Genomic DNA, 18,207 nt, shown 5'->3' with positions numbered 1-18,207 from the left:
TATCTATACAGACACAGCGGCCTGTTCCGAGAGCCCCATGTGGATGGAATCTATGGGAGATAGTGAACAAGACATTAGAAAGTAGCTTGGGCTAGGGAAATAGCTCAACTCAGTGCTTACCCAGCATCTATGAAGCCCTGCGTTCAATCCCCAGCATCACACAAACAGGTGTCCTATACCTGTAATGTACCCAGGGAGGCTGAGGTAGGAGGATCAGAAATTCAAGGTCATCCTTAGCTGTGTAGCAGGGCCAGTTTAGACCTTGTTTCAAACAGGTCCCGGTAGGTGAATCTGTGACTTATTGGACATTCTAGTAAACAGGTTGATAACATACTATTTGGCAAGAGCTGTTAGTGGAACCAGTAGAACTGAGAGAAGCTAGTCTGGGTTTGCATGCTGATTTGGAGCCACACTTCCCTCTAGGTGGGGAGCAGCAAAGGTATCACTGTGTGAAGAACAGACAGGAGAGACGCGATGTTAGTCTCAGCAGGCAGGTCCCCCGTCTAGCCTTGTGACATCAGTGGCTCTAACCATACCCCAGATTTGTGTTTCTTTATGGAACCCCCCCGACTGCCATGCCTCTGGCCCAGTGTCTGGCTTACCACCTTACCTATAAGCCTAGCTCTTCCCTTGCTTGGTGGGTCGTTGTCCCTGATGGTTGCCGAGTTAAAGAGGCAGTGTGTTCTATTAAGAAACACAAGTTCAAAGCCAGGTGAGATGGGCGACGTCCAGCTTCACTGCTCATGGATGTGTGGCCCTGGGCAAGTTGTGTTTTAGCCTCTTTGAACCTTATTTTTCTACCAGGTAATCCAGAGATTAGTCCTGTAGGGATGGATGAGAGGTCATGCGGGGGCAGGGCCAGCGGGCACATTAGTTGGTAGTTGCTGCCTCTCAGGTCAGAATTTTGGAGAGGTCGGTGGCTGGTATCGTGTTCTCTGCAGCAATGCTGGGCCTCTGGAGACTCTGACCCCAGGAAGCTGACTAGTCTAGCAAGTGGGACTCAATCCTAGAGAGACCTCAAAGGAGGGAGAAAAGACAGCATCTAGGGAATTAGAGCCAGATTTGGAGCAGTTGGGAAGTCTTTGGAAATTGAGTGGGTCTTGGCTACTAACTCAGATCAGGTCAGCATGGTGCAGATTAAGCAGCACATTTTCCTTCCGTTTCTTGGCCTGGGGTGGGGAGAGAGAGGGTCTTTATGTGAGTATGGGAAATCTTTAAAATAATGTGAAACTTGGGTTTTGAGATAGGGCTTCTCTGTGTAGCCCCTGGCTGTGTAGATCAGGCTGGCCTCAACTCAAGAGATCTGCCTGCCTCTGCCTCCCAAGTGTTGAGATTAAAGGCGTGTGTACCCACCCACCCACTCACCCCCACACCCCCACACCCCCACCCCGGCCCTTGCTTCCCAAGTTTTCTCTGGCCCTTTGTTGTCTGGGCAGGTTGCTGCCTCCTCATTTCAGATGTCTCTTTACAAGTACCCTTCTGCCAAGCCACTTTCCTGGTAGATTTGTGCGGTTTTTCTATATGCCATTTATTTTTACAAGTTCCTTCTGTCCAGGTCGGACAAAAAACATGCTTGGCATATGCTTGGTGAAGTGCAGGGTGCTGAGGGCAGGGGACAGTCCCTAACAGGGGTAGGTAGTAGTAGTGGGGCTGGAGAATATTCCGAGAGAATGGAGTACCATGTTCCCACCCATCTTTCATAAACTTCTAGGCTTACAACTAACATACCAATAAGGGAGAAGTTAGCCTTGGAATCCTGCAGTGCCTGGGAGGCTCAGGCCCTCCTGGATCCCCTTCCTTACTCTTGGTGATTGAGTTTACTGAGGGCTTCCCTCTCTGCTCTATCATCAGGAGGGGAAAGAGTGGGGCATGGGCATTTAGAGCTGAAAGAACACCGCTGGGTTTGGAAGGGCTGCTTGGCCAGGCAGGGAACCAGCAAACTTGCAGCTTCCTGCCCATTCCTTCGTCCTTTGGGAATGATCCCATCCTGCCTAGCACATGTGTAGGGCTCAGGCTGGGATAGGGTGGGGGTTGGGGTAGGGGTGGAGGTGTTGGGTTGGTGTTTTTTTTTTTTTTGGAGTTTCCAGTTTGTGCCAAGATCTTGTTCTGACTCAACCCTTGGCCTGATTCTGCTTCCTGGCAGTACCCAAGGAGCAGGGCGTTTCAAATGCAGTGAGCTAGCTGGCCCTTGGCCACGGAGCCATCCTAGTCCGTTTAAGGTGACAACTTCCTTGAAGCCTCTTAGGGAGTTAGGTGACAGTGCCTTCTGTTATTGCCTGTCCCCATTTCTTTGACCATGTGTCCCCTTTTAACATATCCATTGCATGGGTTTGTTTCCCGCTGGCCTCTCCTGAACCTTGTCACACCTTTCCAGCGTTCTGCAGGGTTCCTCTGCACACACACTTCCCCCCATGTACCTTGTCCTCCTCACATTGACTGATTTTCCTGTCAGGAGCCTCTGCTCTCCTGGAGCCCCCCGCCCCCACCCCTGGTTGGGCTAGAGCTACAGTTGCCATCGGAGGGTAGGCTTATTGACTGGATTGTGTACCAGCCGCCATGCTGGAGATTGTACCCCCTTGTTTTCTTAAATAATAGCTTCATCAGGGCTTGGAATGTAGCTCAGCTTGTAGAATGACTTCCTAGCATGAACAAAACCCTACATTTGATCTCCCAGCACCTCATAAAAACTGGGCACAGCAGCATACTCTGTAATCCCAACTTTCTGGAATCGGAGGCATGAGTATGAGTTCAAGGTCATCTTCAGCTACATATCTAAGTTCAAGATCAAGCTAGGCTGCATGAGATCCCCCACTCCCTCAATTATAAATAAGACGTTCTTTGTCTGCTTTTTGTTTAAGGAAATGAAGATTCAAAGAGGATAAGTCACTTGGCTAAGGTCACAGGAGCAGGAGTTTCTGGGGACAGGACTCAAATCTAGGTCACGTTCCTTCAGCTCCATACTCATTAGATAGAGCCAAGCAGCCTTGCTATGCCACTTCACCCTGGAGCTTCCTGCATGACCCATTGGCTTCTCTTATAATAGATGAAGTTACCAGGTCTGGTCCTTAGGCAGCAGGAGATCTGTGTGGGGTGTGCCCACATGTGCGCCATAGGGAGAAGGGCAAAACTTTCCAGGGTGCTAAAGCCAGTAGCTTCCTGAAAAGCATGCCTTATGAAACAAACCCAGCACCAAGCACTCCAGGGGCAGCACCTGATTCCAGGGAGGCACTAGCTCCTGAACTCAGGCGCTCTAGTGTGTGCAGGCGTGATCGTGTGTGTGTGTGTGTGTGTGTGTGTGTGTGTGTGTGTGTGTGTGTGTGTGTGTAATACTTAGTGGCATAGCTCTCTCCAAAATTTCATTCACAAAAACTCCCTGTGTTTGTTTACAGAGATTTATTTGAGTCTGTTACCTGATATGGTAATCTCTGGGGGTACAGGTGAAAACTTAGGTGGCTGATAATAAGCTTCAAAGTGGCAGCTGTGCAGAGGGCTGTGTTGGTTGACAGGACCTCCAGGACCACCTTCCTAGCTCACTACTCCAAGGGAAACTGAGGCTTAGGGAGGTCAGGACACAGTGACAGAATCCAGATGCCCTGGTCCTTAAAACTAGATTTTAAAAAATGTTTGCGGCAGGTCCCTTTTTAGAAGGTACCGAGGGAAGATGATGGGTGATAGATGGTAAATCTGGATCCACCTTGGCTTCCTCCTCGCTTTGGCTCCCTATCCCTGAGAGCGTGGTTTTCTCACTAACTAATGTTCTATTTGCAAACTTCTGTGCCCCAGGTGAGCAGAAAAGAGCTTCCCCACCACTGGTATTCCCACCCAGGAGAGGGTGGGTGAGTTGGGTGATTGGCTGACCCCACAGCAGTGGGTCCCTGGACTTGGGAACACAGGAGAGCATTCTCCAGCCGGGCACCACTGCTTCCTGTTGTCACAACTCTTCGGGGATGCCCTGATCTTTTCTGGTTCATGTTGAGATTTTGTTTGCTTGAAACAAGAAAGCTGCTAGTCTTGGCCAGGCAGCCTTTTATGTTAGGGGACACCGTAGTAGAATTTGATGGTATTGAGACTTAACATAACTTGTTTTTTTCTGAATCTGTGGCTGATCCATCCTAGGGCAAAAAGTCTCTAAGTAGTCCTGACTTCTCAATCAGCTGGGTGGCCTGCGGGAGCCTGGAGTGCTACCTCATGCACTGTGTTCTTGATGGTTATTTTTCCTTCTCTTACAGTATTGAGGGACATCAGCGAAAGAGGGAGAGACCTTGAACAGATTTTATCTCAGTACATTACGTTCGTGAAGCCCGCCTTTGAGGAATTCTGCTTGCCAGTGAGTTGTATTCTTTGTTTCTGCTAAATGTACATCTTGACATTTAATGATTTAATCTTTTTTTTAAAAGGTGTATGTATTTTTATTTTATGTGTATAGGTATTTTTTGCCTGTGTATGTCTGCACACCACATGCATGCAGTGCCCATGGAGGCCAGAAGAGGGCATGAGATCCTCTGGAAGTGGAGTTAGGGATGGTCATTAGCTGCCATGTGCATGCTGGGTCTTTTGTGAGAGCAACAAGAGCACTTAACTCTCATCATCTAGAGAGATGCTGAGCCATCGCTCTAGTCCTTCATGATAGATTTAAAAGCCTGTAGGTTGCTGGGGTCGGCCCGGCTTGAATCTTATTCCCCTCTCTTGAGTGATCATCTTGAAGTCCTAAGAGGTGGCAGGCTGGGTTCTGTCCTGCCGTCTTTCTTCCCCTGAAGGTCACCCTGGTTCTGCGCCTCTCCCAGCATAACCTGCATTTCTTGCCTGGGAGGGCTGCAATCAGACTTTACCTGAAGCTTGCCTGAGATAGACCTCAGCCAGCTGGAGACTTGGTGCAGGGAGGGCACTCCACAGGCGGTTTATTTAAAACCTCTTCTTGGCCTTTGCGTTTGGGAAGTGCTGGGCTATGCTGAGATCCTCTTCCCTTGCCTCCCTCCTGGCACATCTGTATCCCCTATAGTGCATCTTGAGTTCCCCAGGCTTTCTAAGAACCAGAGGGGGATGGCTCTCAGCTAATAATCAACCAGAGAAACACATCTCCCTGGGAGAGACCAAATGGGGCATATGACATGAAGCTGCCAGACCCAGGGTGGATCTGGGATTGCCGGAAGGGAGGAAGATGGGGAACAAGGTTTAGTTGGGGAAGAAGTATTTGATTTAGGAGCATCTTGACTCACCACGTCCTCCCTGCCTGAGCAAGCTCAGGTCCGGCAGAGCAGGCCTTCGTTATTTATAATTAAGAGAGAGAGAGAGAGAGAGAGAGACGCTGGGCCTTAGGCTGGATTTGAGTGAAATCATTTGGGAAGAGTGGTGTCTGGGAAGGTCTCCAGAATCAATGACCTCTGCTTTTTCTCCTTTCCTGGACAAGATAATCCTCACCATGCCTGCTTCAGTCTCTAGGAGGCCTTCAGCCTTGCACCAGGCTTGACTTGGTTTTCAGTCAGGGACTGGTGGACTTTGAGTCAGCTTGAGGAAATTTGTCAGGAGGCTGATGCCCTGTTGAAGGTTAGGTTATGAGATCGGGTTTCTGCGAAAGGGCTCCCAGGGCCAAGGGACTGTGGAATTTTTTCCATTTGTTTACCCGAGGACCTTCCCATTCTTTTGTCTCTTACTGAGAACACAAAGGGATTTCACCATTGGGAACCAACCCCACTGATGTGTTCTGCTGTTTAGCTCAGCTGCAGGAACTGAAGATTCTGGCCAAGTGTTTTCGGGGATGTTTGTGCTCCACCCCACTGTCCACTCTTAGCTCAGGGAAGACCATTTAATTTTTCCATAGTTGGGACCTGAGAAAGGTCTAGGGTCTGAGGCTGGCATGACTCTGGGTCAGCAGTTAGGAGGAGTGAGGGTACTCAGGCATACTTAATACTCATGGCGTGTATGAAAAACTGGGGGCACATTCCAGGACACTTATTTCCAGAATGGCTTATGAAATCTCAGTAAATGGGCGGGGGCGGGGGAGATACACAATAGGAGCATGGTTTCACCTTTAAAAAAAATTTTACTTTGTAAAATACTGTAATGATGGAGTAAAGCTGGTCACCAGGAGGGGGTTGCCTTTTCTGGCTTTAACCGAGAGCTGGCTGTGAATAGTGTCACCCTTCAGGCTTCTTAAAAACTCAAGGCGAACGGATCCCCCTTTAAATTTGTAGTTACTGCTGCTTGGTTTTGTCGGTGCTGGGGGTAGAACCCAGGGTCTTTTTTTTTTTTTTTTTTTTTTTTTTGGTTTTTCGAGACAGGGTTTCTCTGTGTAGCTTTGCGCCTTTCCTGGAACTCACTTGGTAGCCCAGGCTGGCCTCGAACTCACAGAGATCCGCCTGCCTCTGCCTCTGCCTCCCGAGTGCTGGGATTAAAGGCGTGCGCCACCACTGCCCGGCAGAACCCAGGGTCTTACTCATACTAGGCAAGAGAGCTCTACCACCGAGCTGGTCTCCAGCCCTTTGTTCGGTTTTTCTAATTAATAGTATTCCTGGTGTCGGAGACAGTTAACACGTGTGGTTTTAAGGCCATGTTCTCTGCAGGTCCTTGGTGGAAACAGATGTTAGGCACCAGTAATAAGTACTCAGGGAAAAGCTGGCTGTATAATGCGGATATAAAATAGACATCAGGGCTAAGCATTCGAGTTAAGCATTGGAGTATGAAGTGGTTTTGAATCAACCACTTAGTGAGACCCACTTTCCCTCTTTGACAAAGGAAAAGCCTTCTTTCCTTTCCTTATCCTCTTCCTCCCTTCTAGCATTCACATTTTACCCATGAAGGTACTTCCTTGGACCTTCCTTGTTTTTAGGTGCCTTCTGCAGTATCATATCCGAAGCCTCAAGCTGCTGCTGGGGCTGTCTGGCTCTTCCTCTGCCAGGGGCTGGCTTTACCTCGTGCCGTTGGAGAGGGGCTCAGGTTTGTCTCTGAATGCCCCTGCTAATGTGTTGTAAACATCTCTCTCCACAGACAAAGAAATATGCCGACGTGATCATTCCTAGAGGTGCAGACAATCTTGGTGAGTCCCAGTGGGGTGTCCTCCTGTGGGCAATACCTTCTTCTCACATCAGTCATAACTTGGGCACAGTGTGACTGACCATACAGGGTCTTGTAGTCTGTGATAGTCAGAAAGGTATTTCTGTCTACAGATGTAGTCTTGGGAACAGATCCTTGGTCATGTGTATATCCATGTGTGGGGACAGACATAATCAGGGAATTATGTGGCCTCTCCTTCAGTGGCCTCTCCAGTAGTGACACTTGGACACCTGGTATCTAAGACTACCTTTCAGTGTAGTTTCTTCCTAATCTGATTTAGAATGATGTGCCATCACACCAGGGTTGCCCTTCTGAAAAGGAGTCGGATGGCACCATTAGTGTGTCCTTCGGTGTTTGGGACATCTAGGAAGCAATGGCCGGCACCCACAGCCTTGAACGTAGGGTGGCTGAGTTCATCTGTTGCATAGGACTGGACCTCATCGTTTCATTCTTTTTTATTTCATTTTCTTCCTTTTAAAAAGTGTGTTCATCACAGCAGCAAACAATTCAATGTGTGTTTTAAGGAAGCACGACACTCTCATTCCTAGCCAAGCTCAGGGAGCACAGGCTTCAGCCGCCCTCAGCCTCCGTTAGTTTTCACCACACTGACAGTGTTAGGAGCAGAGGCCCGCTGTTCGGTGGTGGCCATCAGCTTACACAGTCTGTAAATCACACCAGAAAGTAGTCCTTTGTTGTTTGGGGCTGGGAGGGTGGCTCAGTGGGTAAGAGCACTTGCTCAAGCATGAGAGCCCAAGTTTAGATCTTAGCACCCATGTTTTTTTTTTTTTTTTAAATTGAGAGCAAGGCATGGTGATACACACCTTTAATCCTAGCACTCAAGAGGCAAAGGCAGGTGGATCTCCAAGTTCAAAGCTAGCCTGGTCTGAACTGGTGAGCTCCAGACTAGTCAGGGCTACACCGTGAGACCCAAATCTCAAAATCCTTCCATGGCTGGGTCTGTGTCTGTAACCCTAGTACTGTGTGGACTGGAAACAGAATTGCTGGAGCTTGTCTGCCAGTCTGGCTGTCTCCAGGGTCAGCGAGAGACTCTGTCTCAAGGGGATAAGGTGGAGAGCAGTAGAAAAGGACACACCTGACATCTTCCTCTAGCCTCCCTCTATACACTCACACGTATTTACCCCTCCCCACCGCACGCACGCACGCACGCACGCACGCACGCACGCACGCAGTGGAACGTGTTTGTTTCTGATGCTAATGCAGCTCAACCTTCTGTGGGAAGATGGCTTTCTGTATTGTGGCCCTGTTTGGGACGGAAGTTGGTAGATGCTTAGGAAAAGGGACGTCGAGATGATCGGTGGTGTTAAAACCATCTCTAGTCTCTCCACACAATTTTTGGGGTGCTTGCTTTATGCAGTGGGGATTCATTCATGGGGTCTCACTTCCATTCTTAGAACACTTTACAAAGCAGGTCCTGTGAGCCCAGCTGGAGGCTCTGGAAGGTCAGGGCCATGTTCCTGGAAGTCTTTGCCTCTGGTTCCCGTGTGCCCTTCCGTGCACAGACCATGTCGTCACAGCCCTGCACGTGTGCCCTCCCCACTCTCTGATACTGTCGCTCTTTGCCTCACAGTGGCCATCAACCTCATCGTGCAGCACATCCAGGACATCCTCAATGGAGGGCTCTCCAAGCGGCAGACCAACGGCTATATCAACGGCTACACCCCTTCACGCAAGAGGCAGGCCTCAGAGTCCAGCAGCCGGCCACATTGACCCCGTGCCCTGACTCCAAATCCCAGCCCCCAGCTCAAAGACACAGGAGGGTCGAGAGGCTTTGGTCATCTGTACATACGCCTCCTATGAAATTACTGTATTTAAGAAAACACCACGGAGATGAATTGCCTTGATTTTCTTTTTTTTTCCTTTTTTTGTACTTTGGAACAGCAAATCAAACAGAACTTGACCCTGAGCTTAAGTGACAAACTGTGCCAACTACTACTGGTGATGCCTAATTATGAATCCAACGTGTAACCAGTTATAAATACACACGTACATACATACATATATATATATAGATATATATAAAGGATCTATTTTTGTGTAAATGTACAAATAACTGTAAAGCTGTTTGCCATAAGTATTCTGCAGGAACCTGTGCGTGGGTGTTGGGCCTGGAGCCCCGCTCAGCAGGGCTCTGTGCTCTGGGCATCTGGGAAGCAGCGGGAGTGGGTGGTTGATTGGTCGATGTCCCTCGCTCTCAGCACCATGGGCCTCGGTAGGGATGGGACTCAACTCTCAAGGCCCCCCCTGACAGATGCCCCTCCTTGAAACTGGAGCTCAAGAGAGATAGATACTTTTGTCTTTTTTTTTTTTTGAGTTGAAATTAAATGTGATCTCAGCTCAAACTCAATCTCAGGGAAGAGACCCACTGAGGAAGATCAGTCTGTCTGCGTTTCTTCTTGCCTCACTCTGGCTCTGGCTGCCTGGGTGGCTCCATGACTCCTTCCTTCCTCTGCTGTGTTTTCCTGGTGGAGATTTTATACGGTCTCATCCTGCAGGATAGGAGAGAGGAGGAGGAATGGGCAGGACTGTGACCCTGGGCATGTTTAAGGAGAAACTGCCTCCTAGGGAAGTGGCTGGTCGGGTTGCCTGGACATATTATTGGACATGGAGTGGCTCATTGCAGCCTGGACTTTGGTTAAGGACATCTGGCCTTGACCACTGATAGTTGTTCACAGGATGCCCCCAGGAGTTCCACCCAGGGAGCTGACAATAGCTCTTGTCCCTTCCGAGCTGGGGCTGTACAGTGAGATAGAGACAGTCTACGCCTCCCACCTGAGATTCTCTTGAGCAGTGGCATCAGGATGATTTCCTGAATTACACTGTCACCATGTTAATATGGTGGCTGCCGGGCAGGAAGGGTCTAGGAGATGGGAAGTATTTCTTAGAAGGTATTAAGGGAGAGTATTTAAATCATGGGTACCTAAGCTGGGGTTTTATATTAGAGATGCCCGAGGTAGAGATTTTCAGCTTTCCCGAACACTTCCTCTTGGTAGGAACTCCTGCCTGAAGGAAGTTGATTGACATATTGTGAAGAAAGCCGGAGGAAATGGGGACCAAACAAGAAGGGGCAGGTGTGAGGTAGAGACCTCAGTCTCTGCCTAACTATAGAAGAGCCAAGGACTGTCATGTTGGTGGTCACCATCCTGCACTTTGTGGGTCCCATGCGTAGTCACTCCACATGGACACTGGAGAGCCTTCTCCCTCGGTGGCTCTCAGAGCCCACTGAGGTTCTTACTCCGTTATTATCCAGCCAAGCTGAGGTTCCCTCACTGGTTCAGCACCGTCCAGTTCCCCAATCAGGATTCAAATTTGCCTCCAACTCCGTGTTTTCTATTTAAAAGACACGAACCTAGTCCTTGGTAGAGCTCTGCCACTTCCCTGAGGCATCCGGAGACCATGGTGCAGGCTCTGCAGCACGTTCCCATGATGGTAACTGCTGCTGGAACAGAGAGCGTTGAGCTCCGGTAGGTACCTGTGGGGAAGGCACACACTCACCGAGACAGATACATCCTGGAGTGTCCGGGGGACAGTCTGTATCACATCCACTTCACACGTTCATGGTAATTCTGAGATAAAAAGTAGGTTAGGACCTGGCCTGGCATCCCAAGGACAAGGGCCCTGGCCTTGCTGGGGTTCCATGTGCTCATGGGAAACCCATTCCCGTCTGCAAGAGCCTCCCTCGGCCTCTTGGTGGGTAGCGCGCTCAATTTTACTTGAAGCTCCCAGGTGCCAAACCACTTAGTGCCTTGGCTGTCTATCCCCACTGCCGTGGCAAATGGATTCTTCTCATCTCTGAGCCTTTACTTAGCCGCTTCCTCATCTACCTTGGTGTTGGGACCAAGCCCGCCTCCAGGACCTCTGAGCAGTCCGTTCCTTGCTTGTACACAACTTTAGGACTACCTTATCCCTACCTCCTGGGGAAATTGTGATCACTCCTGGCTTGGCTCGAAGCAGTGTTTGCTGGGTGCAGGGAAGGACTGGAGGCCCTGCCCGCTCCGAGGTCGCCCAGCTTTTGGCCAGTTGTGCATTTGAACTTGAACTTTGTATAGGAAACGCTGTGGTCTGAGTCTTGAGGTTCTGGATCTCCAATCCCATTGGAGAGTTGGAGGTAAACTTATTAGGAAACTATGGCATTGGTCATCTGGGGACTTTTAGCTGTTCAGAGAGGAAGCACGGCTGAACGGCACTGTGTCACATTATCACGGGTGCGTAAATCCCTCGGCTTCAGAGCCACCCAATGGTGCTCGCCTCCTCCCTGCTCACATACTGTCTTTGGCCCAAGTGTTAAGGACAAACTTCTAAGCCTTGTGTCACAGGAAGGCCTAGCCTCACACTTCATCTTGCTAATGCAACTTCTGCTGGCCTGTGACTTCTCTTTGGGGAACCGGAGGCCCAGCCTCACGTGTCATCACACTAACGTAACGCCTGCTGGCCTGTGATTTGGGGTAACTAGAGGCTGGTGTGAAAAAAGATGGGAATCTGATAAAGAGTGGGTAGAGCAGGCCCTGGGGAAGGGGGTCGATTCAGGCCTTGAGGGGAGAGGGGTGTTCAAGTCACCTGTCTCAGAACTAATATTTATGATGGTGGCTGCTTAGATCATGGGGAAGTGGCCTCCAGCTTGCTCTATCCAGGGTGTGTTGTCTGTGTCTTGCAAGGCACCTGGGTCAGGTGTGGCCCCGAGTAGCTGAAAGCAGAGAGACGTCCACATTGACTGCAAGCCTCTTGTAGGAAAATGTCTTTCACTGCCTTTGGAACCTGTGTTCATGTCCAAGAATCTCCAAAGAATGGGCAGCTTTGGGTGAGACTAGGGTCAGTCCTTGGGTACATACAGGCTGGTGCTTCTGGGAAGGACCAGCCGGCCTTCTCTGTCACCTTTGCCGTTCATACTTTCCGCCAGGCAGATTGGTGAATCCTTTGCGTCAGACAGAACCAGGGAGAGAGCGGGTTGGGAAAGGCACAAGTGGATGGATGCATCTGGTGTGCGCAAGTCCCCTTTAAGATTCTGGCGCTGGGCCTGCTCTGCTCTCATGGTGCCAGGCACAGGTGACGTGTTCTAGCAGCTTCCTGTTGCTCTCAGGCAGTGCGTTCCCACCCAGGCCTGCCTCGGGAGCGAGGGTGAGTGGCTAGATAGAGACCTAGACTGTTCTTTCCCTAGAAGATGCTGTCTCTTCCCTTTGCTTTTGACTGCCCTACCTTGGTTAGTGCTATATAATGACCACATCCTATGTACTTTGCTGTAAATAAAGACGAACAAAAACTACCCAACTCCTGGCTTCTTTGCTTTGTGGTGTCTGGTGAGAAGCAGCCTGCCAGAGCCTGCTGTGACAATTCAGTGGTGGAGGGAGGGCTTGCCTAGCCTGCTGTGTTTAGGCCTCCTGGTCCTGGGATGTGTGTGGAGCAGACTCCAGGCCCTAGCTGAGCTCCGGTTCTCCTAATATTACTTGCCTTGCACTTCCTATCACGGGAACCACCGGGCCATGGCTTCCAGGAGGCCGTGATTCTTGGAATACCGGCTCTGTTATCACTGGTGTCGTTTATGTGGCCTCTGCCTCTCTTGCCTTCCCAGACCAGTTGCCTACATACTTCTCTGTATTAAAAATGAAAACGAAACCTAAATGGAGGGGTGTGTAGTGGAAGAAAGTTTGCATTCATTATAACTCTGAAATGAATGAAGGTGTATGTATATTTATTTTCTAAAAGATACATGTGCATTAGTGTTTGCATATATATATGCAACAAAACAAATACATATATATATGTATATATACTATATGCATGCAGTGCCCAAGGAGGCCAGAGGTGAGTGTTGGAACTGAATTACAGATGGTTGTGAGCCACCATGTGGGTGCTGGTACGCAAACCTGGATCCTCTGAAAGAGCAGTGAGTGCTCTTAACTGCTGAGCCATCTCTCCAGCCTTTCTATTCTTGTTGGTGGTGCTGGTTTTTCAGACAAGGGTCTTTTTCTTTTTTTGTTTTTTGTTCTTGTTCAGACAGGGTTTCTCTGTGTAGCTTTGGAGCCTTTCCTGGAACTCACTCTTTAGCCCAGTCCGGCCTCATCTCTGCCTCCCGAGTGCTGGGACTAAAGGTGTGAACCATCACCACATGGACAAGGGTCTTCTGTATAGCCCTGGCTGGCCTGGAATTCAACATCCTCGTGAGTGCTGGGATTAAAGACGTATGCCGTCACACTCAACTTACTCTTGTTTTTAAAAGACCTACATCATGTACCACCAGGGGTTTCACAGAATTGGCCTGTGCCCTTTGCAGCTCCTGAGAGTCCTGATTTAGTTTCCCTCCATCTGCTGATCCCATCTTTCCACCGACCAGGCCATCCCATCTAGGAAGTGGCAGATCTCTCAACAGGAGCTCTCTCCGCAGTGTCCCCTCTTCCCCTAGTGGGCAATGACGCTGTTTTAAATTCTTTTTATGTGTATGGGTGTTTTGCCTCCATGTGTATCTGTGTAACAATTGTGTGCCTGGTGCCCTCGAGGGAATCAGATCCCCTGGAACTGGAGTCACAGGTGGTTGTGAGCCTCTCAGCAGCCAGTGTTCTTAACTGTTGAGCCATCTCTCGACACAAACTAATGCTGCTTTAACGAAGCCATCGATGGAGTAGGTTTGCAGAAGACTGTTAATACCTGCTTGAAACTGTTAAATACAAGGAGTAGAGAAAGGGTCTTGGAACATGACAATGTCAGCTTCAAGAGACTGGACTTGGGTGGATTCCTTCATATGGTGCTGGGGATGTTTAGATACTTTACAGCTGATTTTCAAGGTGAGGTGTGGTAGCACATGTCTGTGACCTCCAACGCTGGAGAAGCTGAGACAGGAGTATGACAAGCTGGAAGTCATCCTGGCTCACATACTAAGAACCTGTCTCAAAAATACTCCCTGCCCCTCAAAAAAGAATGAGGGCATTTTCTGTGCTGGGGATGTAGCTTGGTACTAGAGCACCTGCTTAGCATAAGCAAGAGGTCTGGATTCAGTTCCCAGCACTGCAAAACCAAACAACACTATGCTAGATCCTAGTCTGCTCCTGTGTGTATGCTTACACACACTTTAGTAAACCATGAGTTAAAATAAAATAGCTGTGTGAACCCATCTGATACAGGACTAAGCCCTGGCATACACATCCCAGGACTAGAGAGCAATCAGAACATAAAACTGCTTTCTATATAAACTAGTCACATCACCACATCCACACTGGCCATTGTCTTTCTCGTGAGGAGCTGTTTGGACCTGGTGGTACCAATGACTTGTCCAGAAGGCAGCTGGCAAGGGGTTCAGTGTGTGAGTGCTGACTGTCCTGGCCAGGGCAAACCAGCATGTCCGCACAGCTCACCTGCCCAGGATGCTCATCGCCCTCCTGGATGTTCAGGCGAGTCCTCCAGAGACTGCTTTCTTGGCAGGATCCAGCCCCTGCTGTAAGATCATATTTGACTTGTTTGGTGTTCGTCATGTATTCACTGGCCTTAAAAAAGACAAAACAAGCCGGGCGGTGGTGGCGCACGCCTTTAGTCCCAGCACTCGGGAGGCAGAGCCAGGCGGATCTCTGTGAGTTCGAGGCCAGCCTGGTCTACCAAGTGAGTTCCAGGAGAGGCGCAAAGCTACACAGAGAAACCCTGTCTCGAAAAACCAAAACCAAACAAACAAACAAACAAACAAACCAACAAACCAACAAACCAGACCTGTGAAGTAAGCTAGGAATGTGCTTGTGTTTCTGGATTATTGGGAAACTGAATTCAGCTGCTAGGAACAGCTAACCTAAACTGTGGCAAATCTGGTGTGTGTCTGCCATCTAGTGGGATGATTCAGGTGGCAGCAGGAGGGGGTTGCTTTGGCTGTTGGACTGTCTCATTTGATTGCCTGTAGGTGTCTAAGACATATATACCCAAGTGCCCCTAAAAGTATTAACAACTAATATGACTTTTTCCCCTCTCTCTCTTTTTGGAAAATATATAAACCTCCACTAGAGCACATAGAAGCTAACTCTCTTAATGTCTCCATGGCTACAATCCTGTGTGGATGGAGATAGGGGGAGGGAGTGTGGATATATGTGTGCATGGGTGTGTAGGAATGAGTGTATGTGTGTGTGTAGGCCAGAAGTTGTCAAGCGTCTTTCTCAATTACTCTCTATCTTTTATTATATTATTAGATAGTGTCTCACTGTGTAGACCAGGCTGGTCTCAAACTCACAGAGCTCTGCCTCCTACCTTCTGAGTGCTGGGATTAAAGGTGTGCATCACCACTGTTGCTGGAGAGCTTCTCTCCAGGTCCCACCAAGCACCCGCAGTCCCACAACCCACGTATAAAATAATCACTCAGACACTTATATTACTTAAACTGCTCGGCCGTTAGCTCAGGCCTACCATTGTTTAGCTCGTACTCTTACACTAAGTCCATTTCTGTTAATCTATATGTTGCCACCTGTTCCATGGCTTTACCTGTTGCCTCTACATGATGTTCCCTGAAGGGCAGCTGGTGTCTCCTTCCTCTGCCTTCCTCTCCTTTTCCTCTCTCTTCTCTGCTAGTCCCGCCTATACTTCCTGCCTGGCTACTGGCCAATCAGTGCTTTATTTATACAGAGCGATATTCACAGCACACCACCTCTGGCCTCTACCTTATTTTTTTTTGAGACAGGGTCTCTCACTGGGCATGGATCTCACTCATTGGGCTAGGCTGGCCAGTGAGCTCCAGGGAATCCTCCTGTCCCTGCATGCCCCTGCCCACATGAATTGAGGTTACAGATGTGTGCTGTAGCACCTAGTAGATTCTGGGACCCTGAACTCAGGTCCTCATGCAAGTATGGTCATCTTCTCAGACCCAAGGTTACAACTGTTTCTAGTATAGTAGTTTTACAAGCTGCTATTAGAACCAGCTCTGTGTGTGTGTGTGTGTGTGTGTGTGTGTGTGTGTGTGTGTGTGTGTGTGAGATTATTTTTTACCAACATCACTGGGATACATTTCTGAGAACTCTGATTCTGTAGACCTAGGAAGAGGTAATATTGTTGTCACTGATAACAAGTTGTTTGGGTGAGTTGGGTCAGCTCTACAGGTTGGTTTGGAATTCCAGGACCTTGTATATTTAGCTACATGGACCCTTACAGGCCATAGTGTTCCTAGCACCAGTAATGCTGTTTCTCCCGGACATGTCCCATGCATTGCATTGGGCTCCCCTTGCCCAGATGGAGACTGGAAAGGTAAAAATCACTGCAATCCAAGGAAGAGAGAAGGAAACACTGGAGTCCTTTCATTCTTGCAGTTCAGAACAGACAGTGGGGACATGCCATTGGCCACACAGAAGGCACCCCATCCCAGCTCTGCCTGGAACAGCACCTTGAGAGCAGGGAGCATGTCTGCTTCACTGAGCATCCAACACGGCCCAGCATAGTGCTCACTCCAGAGCACTCAGAGACCAATCGGAACAGGCACTAAATGGAAGCACCGTGGTTGCCTTCCACGACTGAATCACAGAGCCTGCCTCTGGCCATAACTTCCCCCAGACTTTGGGACTGTATGGACTGCTGGTGGGTCACTGGGTGCTTCCCCAGTCCTCTTTGAGAACTGAGAATGTGGTCGCCACCTTTCTGGATTTAGTGGCTTAGTAGAGTGCATGAGATGACACAGCGTGAGTTAGGTGAATGAAGAATAATGAATGTATAGCGCTCCCAGGGCTTGCTGTTCAGTTCATTTCAATATGCAGCTAGCCTTGGTGGTATTGAAAGTCGATTGAGTTCAGCTCAGACCAAAAAGCAGTACTCAGTTTCTTCCCCCGTTGCTGTGATAAAAAAAATGCCCTGGGAAAAGACACTTACAGGAAACAAGGCTTTACTTTAGCTCACCATCCAAGGGCAAAGTTGTGGGCAAGTTGGAGTGGTAGGGGCATCCACAATCAGGAAGACGAGGGTGACAGATGCGGGCTGCTGTTCAAACCTCTTTCTCTACTGACGCAGTCCAGGATATAAGTCAAGGAATTGCGCCACCCACAGTGGGGAGGGGCTTGCCACTCCAGTTAACATAGTCCAGCTAATCCCCCGCAGGCATGCCCAGAGGCCCAGGTGTTGTTAGGGTCTGTCAAGTTGATGATTGGCACTAACCCTCATCATCAGGTCAACCGCGAGGTGGCAGGCGATGTCTGTGAACCAGCAAACTGCAGGAGAACTATTTACTTCTCTACCTCAGGTCCGTTGGTCACCAGACCTGATGTCTTAGCAGGGTTGGCTGGGTTGAGCTGCATACAGCAGAAAATGAAGTACTAAAGACACCCTGAATTAAGTAAAGCTGCTTGCTTGCTTCTAAAGCAGTGGTTCTCGACCTTCCTGAAGCTGCGACCCTTTAATATAGTTCCTAACCAAAAAATTTTCATTCCTACCTTATAACTGTAATTTTGCTACTGTTATGAATCATAATTAATATAAATGTCTGATATGCAGGATATCTGATATGTGACCCCTGTGAAAGGGTCACCTGACTCCAAAGGGGTCACGACCCACAGGTTGAGAAGAGCTGTCCTGAAGGCCGGGTTGAGGTCCAGTGCTAACAATGACGTATCATCAGAGACTCTGGCTCCACGGTTTCCATCAGCAGCACTTAGTTTTCATTTTCAAAATCATTTCACAGTCCAAAGAGGCTGCTGGGGCTACAGTCAACAAACCTTCACTCCATACAGGAGGGGATGTGGGGAAGGGCCAGGCTTAGTCCAGTTTGGAAAGGCTTTCCCGAATGACCCCTCTGTTTACATTCCCTTGGCCTTCAGAACTCAGAATGCACCTGTCTCGTAGGGAGACAGGGGAATGTGGTCTTTTCAGGCAACTGCATCTCTTCTCTGAAAAAAATCAGAACCATACAGAGATGCAGTGAGCAAAACCCAGAAAGACAAACTCTCAGTCACTGAAAGCTGTTAATAGAATTTTATTTAAAAAACCTTAGTGATGATGGCTTGAGATGGTGTAGAGGCGAAAGGTGATTGCGACAAGTCTGATGACCTGAGTTCAATCCTCCGGATCCATATAGTGGATAGAGAGCATCCACCCCTGCAGGTTGACCTCTTTAATGCCCCCCATAACCTCCCCACGCATTGTCTATTATTTTAGTTTTAGTTTTTGGGTGTTTTGTTTTGTTTTGAGACAAGGTCTCAT

General features: G+C 49.0%; 1 protein-coding gene across 1 annotated transcript in view; it reads left to right on the top strand.

The window, feature by feature from the left end:
* Uck2 (uridine-cytidine kinase 2) overlaps positions 1-12,333 on the top strand; it is a 60,006-nt gene extending 47,673 nt beyond the window's left edge. Inside the window, exons 5-7 of the mRNA XM_052737494.1 lie at positions 4,230-4,327; positions 6,985-7,033; positions 8,639-12,333. Of these exons, the coding sequence (XP_052593454.1) occupies positions 4,230-4,327; positions 6,985-7,033; positions 8,639-8,778 (287 nt within the window). The 3' untranslated portion in view covers positions 8,779-12,333. The remainder of the gene's footprint in view (positions 1-4,229; positions 4,328-6,984; positions 7,034-8,638) is intronic.
* The last annotated feature ends 5,874 nt before the right edge of the window (positions 12,334-18,207 follow it).

Source organism: Peromyscus californicus, unplaced genomic scaffold, assembly GCF_007827085.1.
Source record: "Peromyscus californicus insignis strain IS unplaced genomic scaffold, ASM782708v3 Scaffold_14__1_contigs__length_90479793_seg_2, whole genome shotgun sequence".
In the NCBI taxonomy this organism is placed as follows: domain Eukaryota; kingdom Metazoa; phylum Chordata; class Mammalia; order Rodentia; family Cricetidae; genus Peromyscus; species Peromyscus californicus.
Note: the sequence above shows the minus strand (reverse complement) of the source record. Positions and strands in the feature narration are given on the sequence as shown.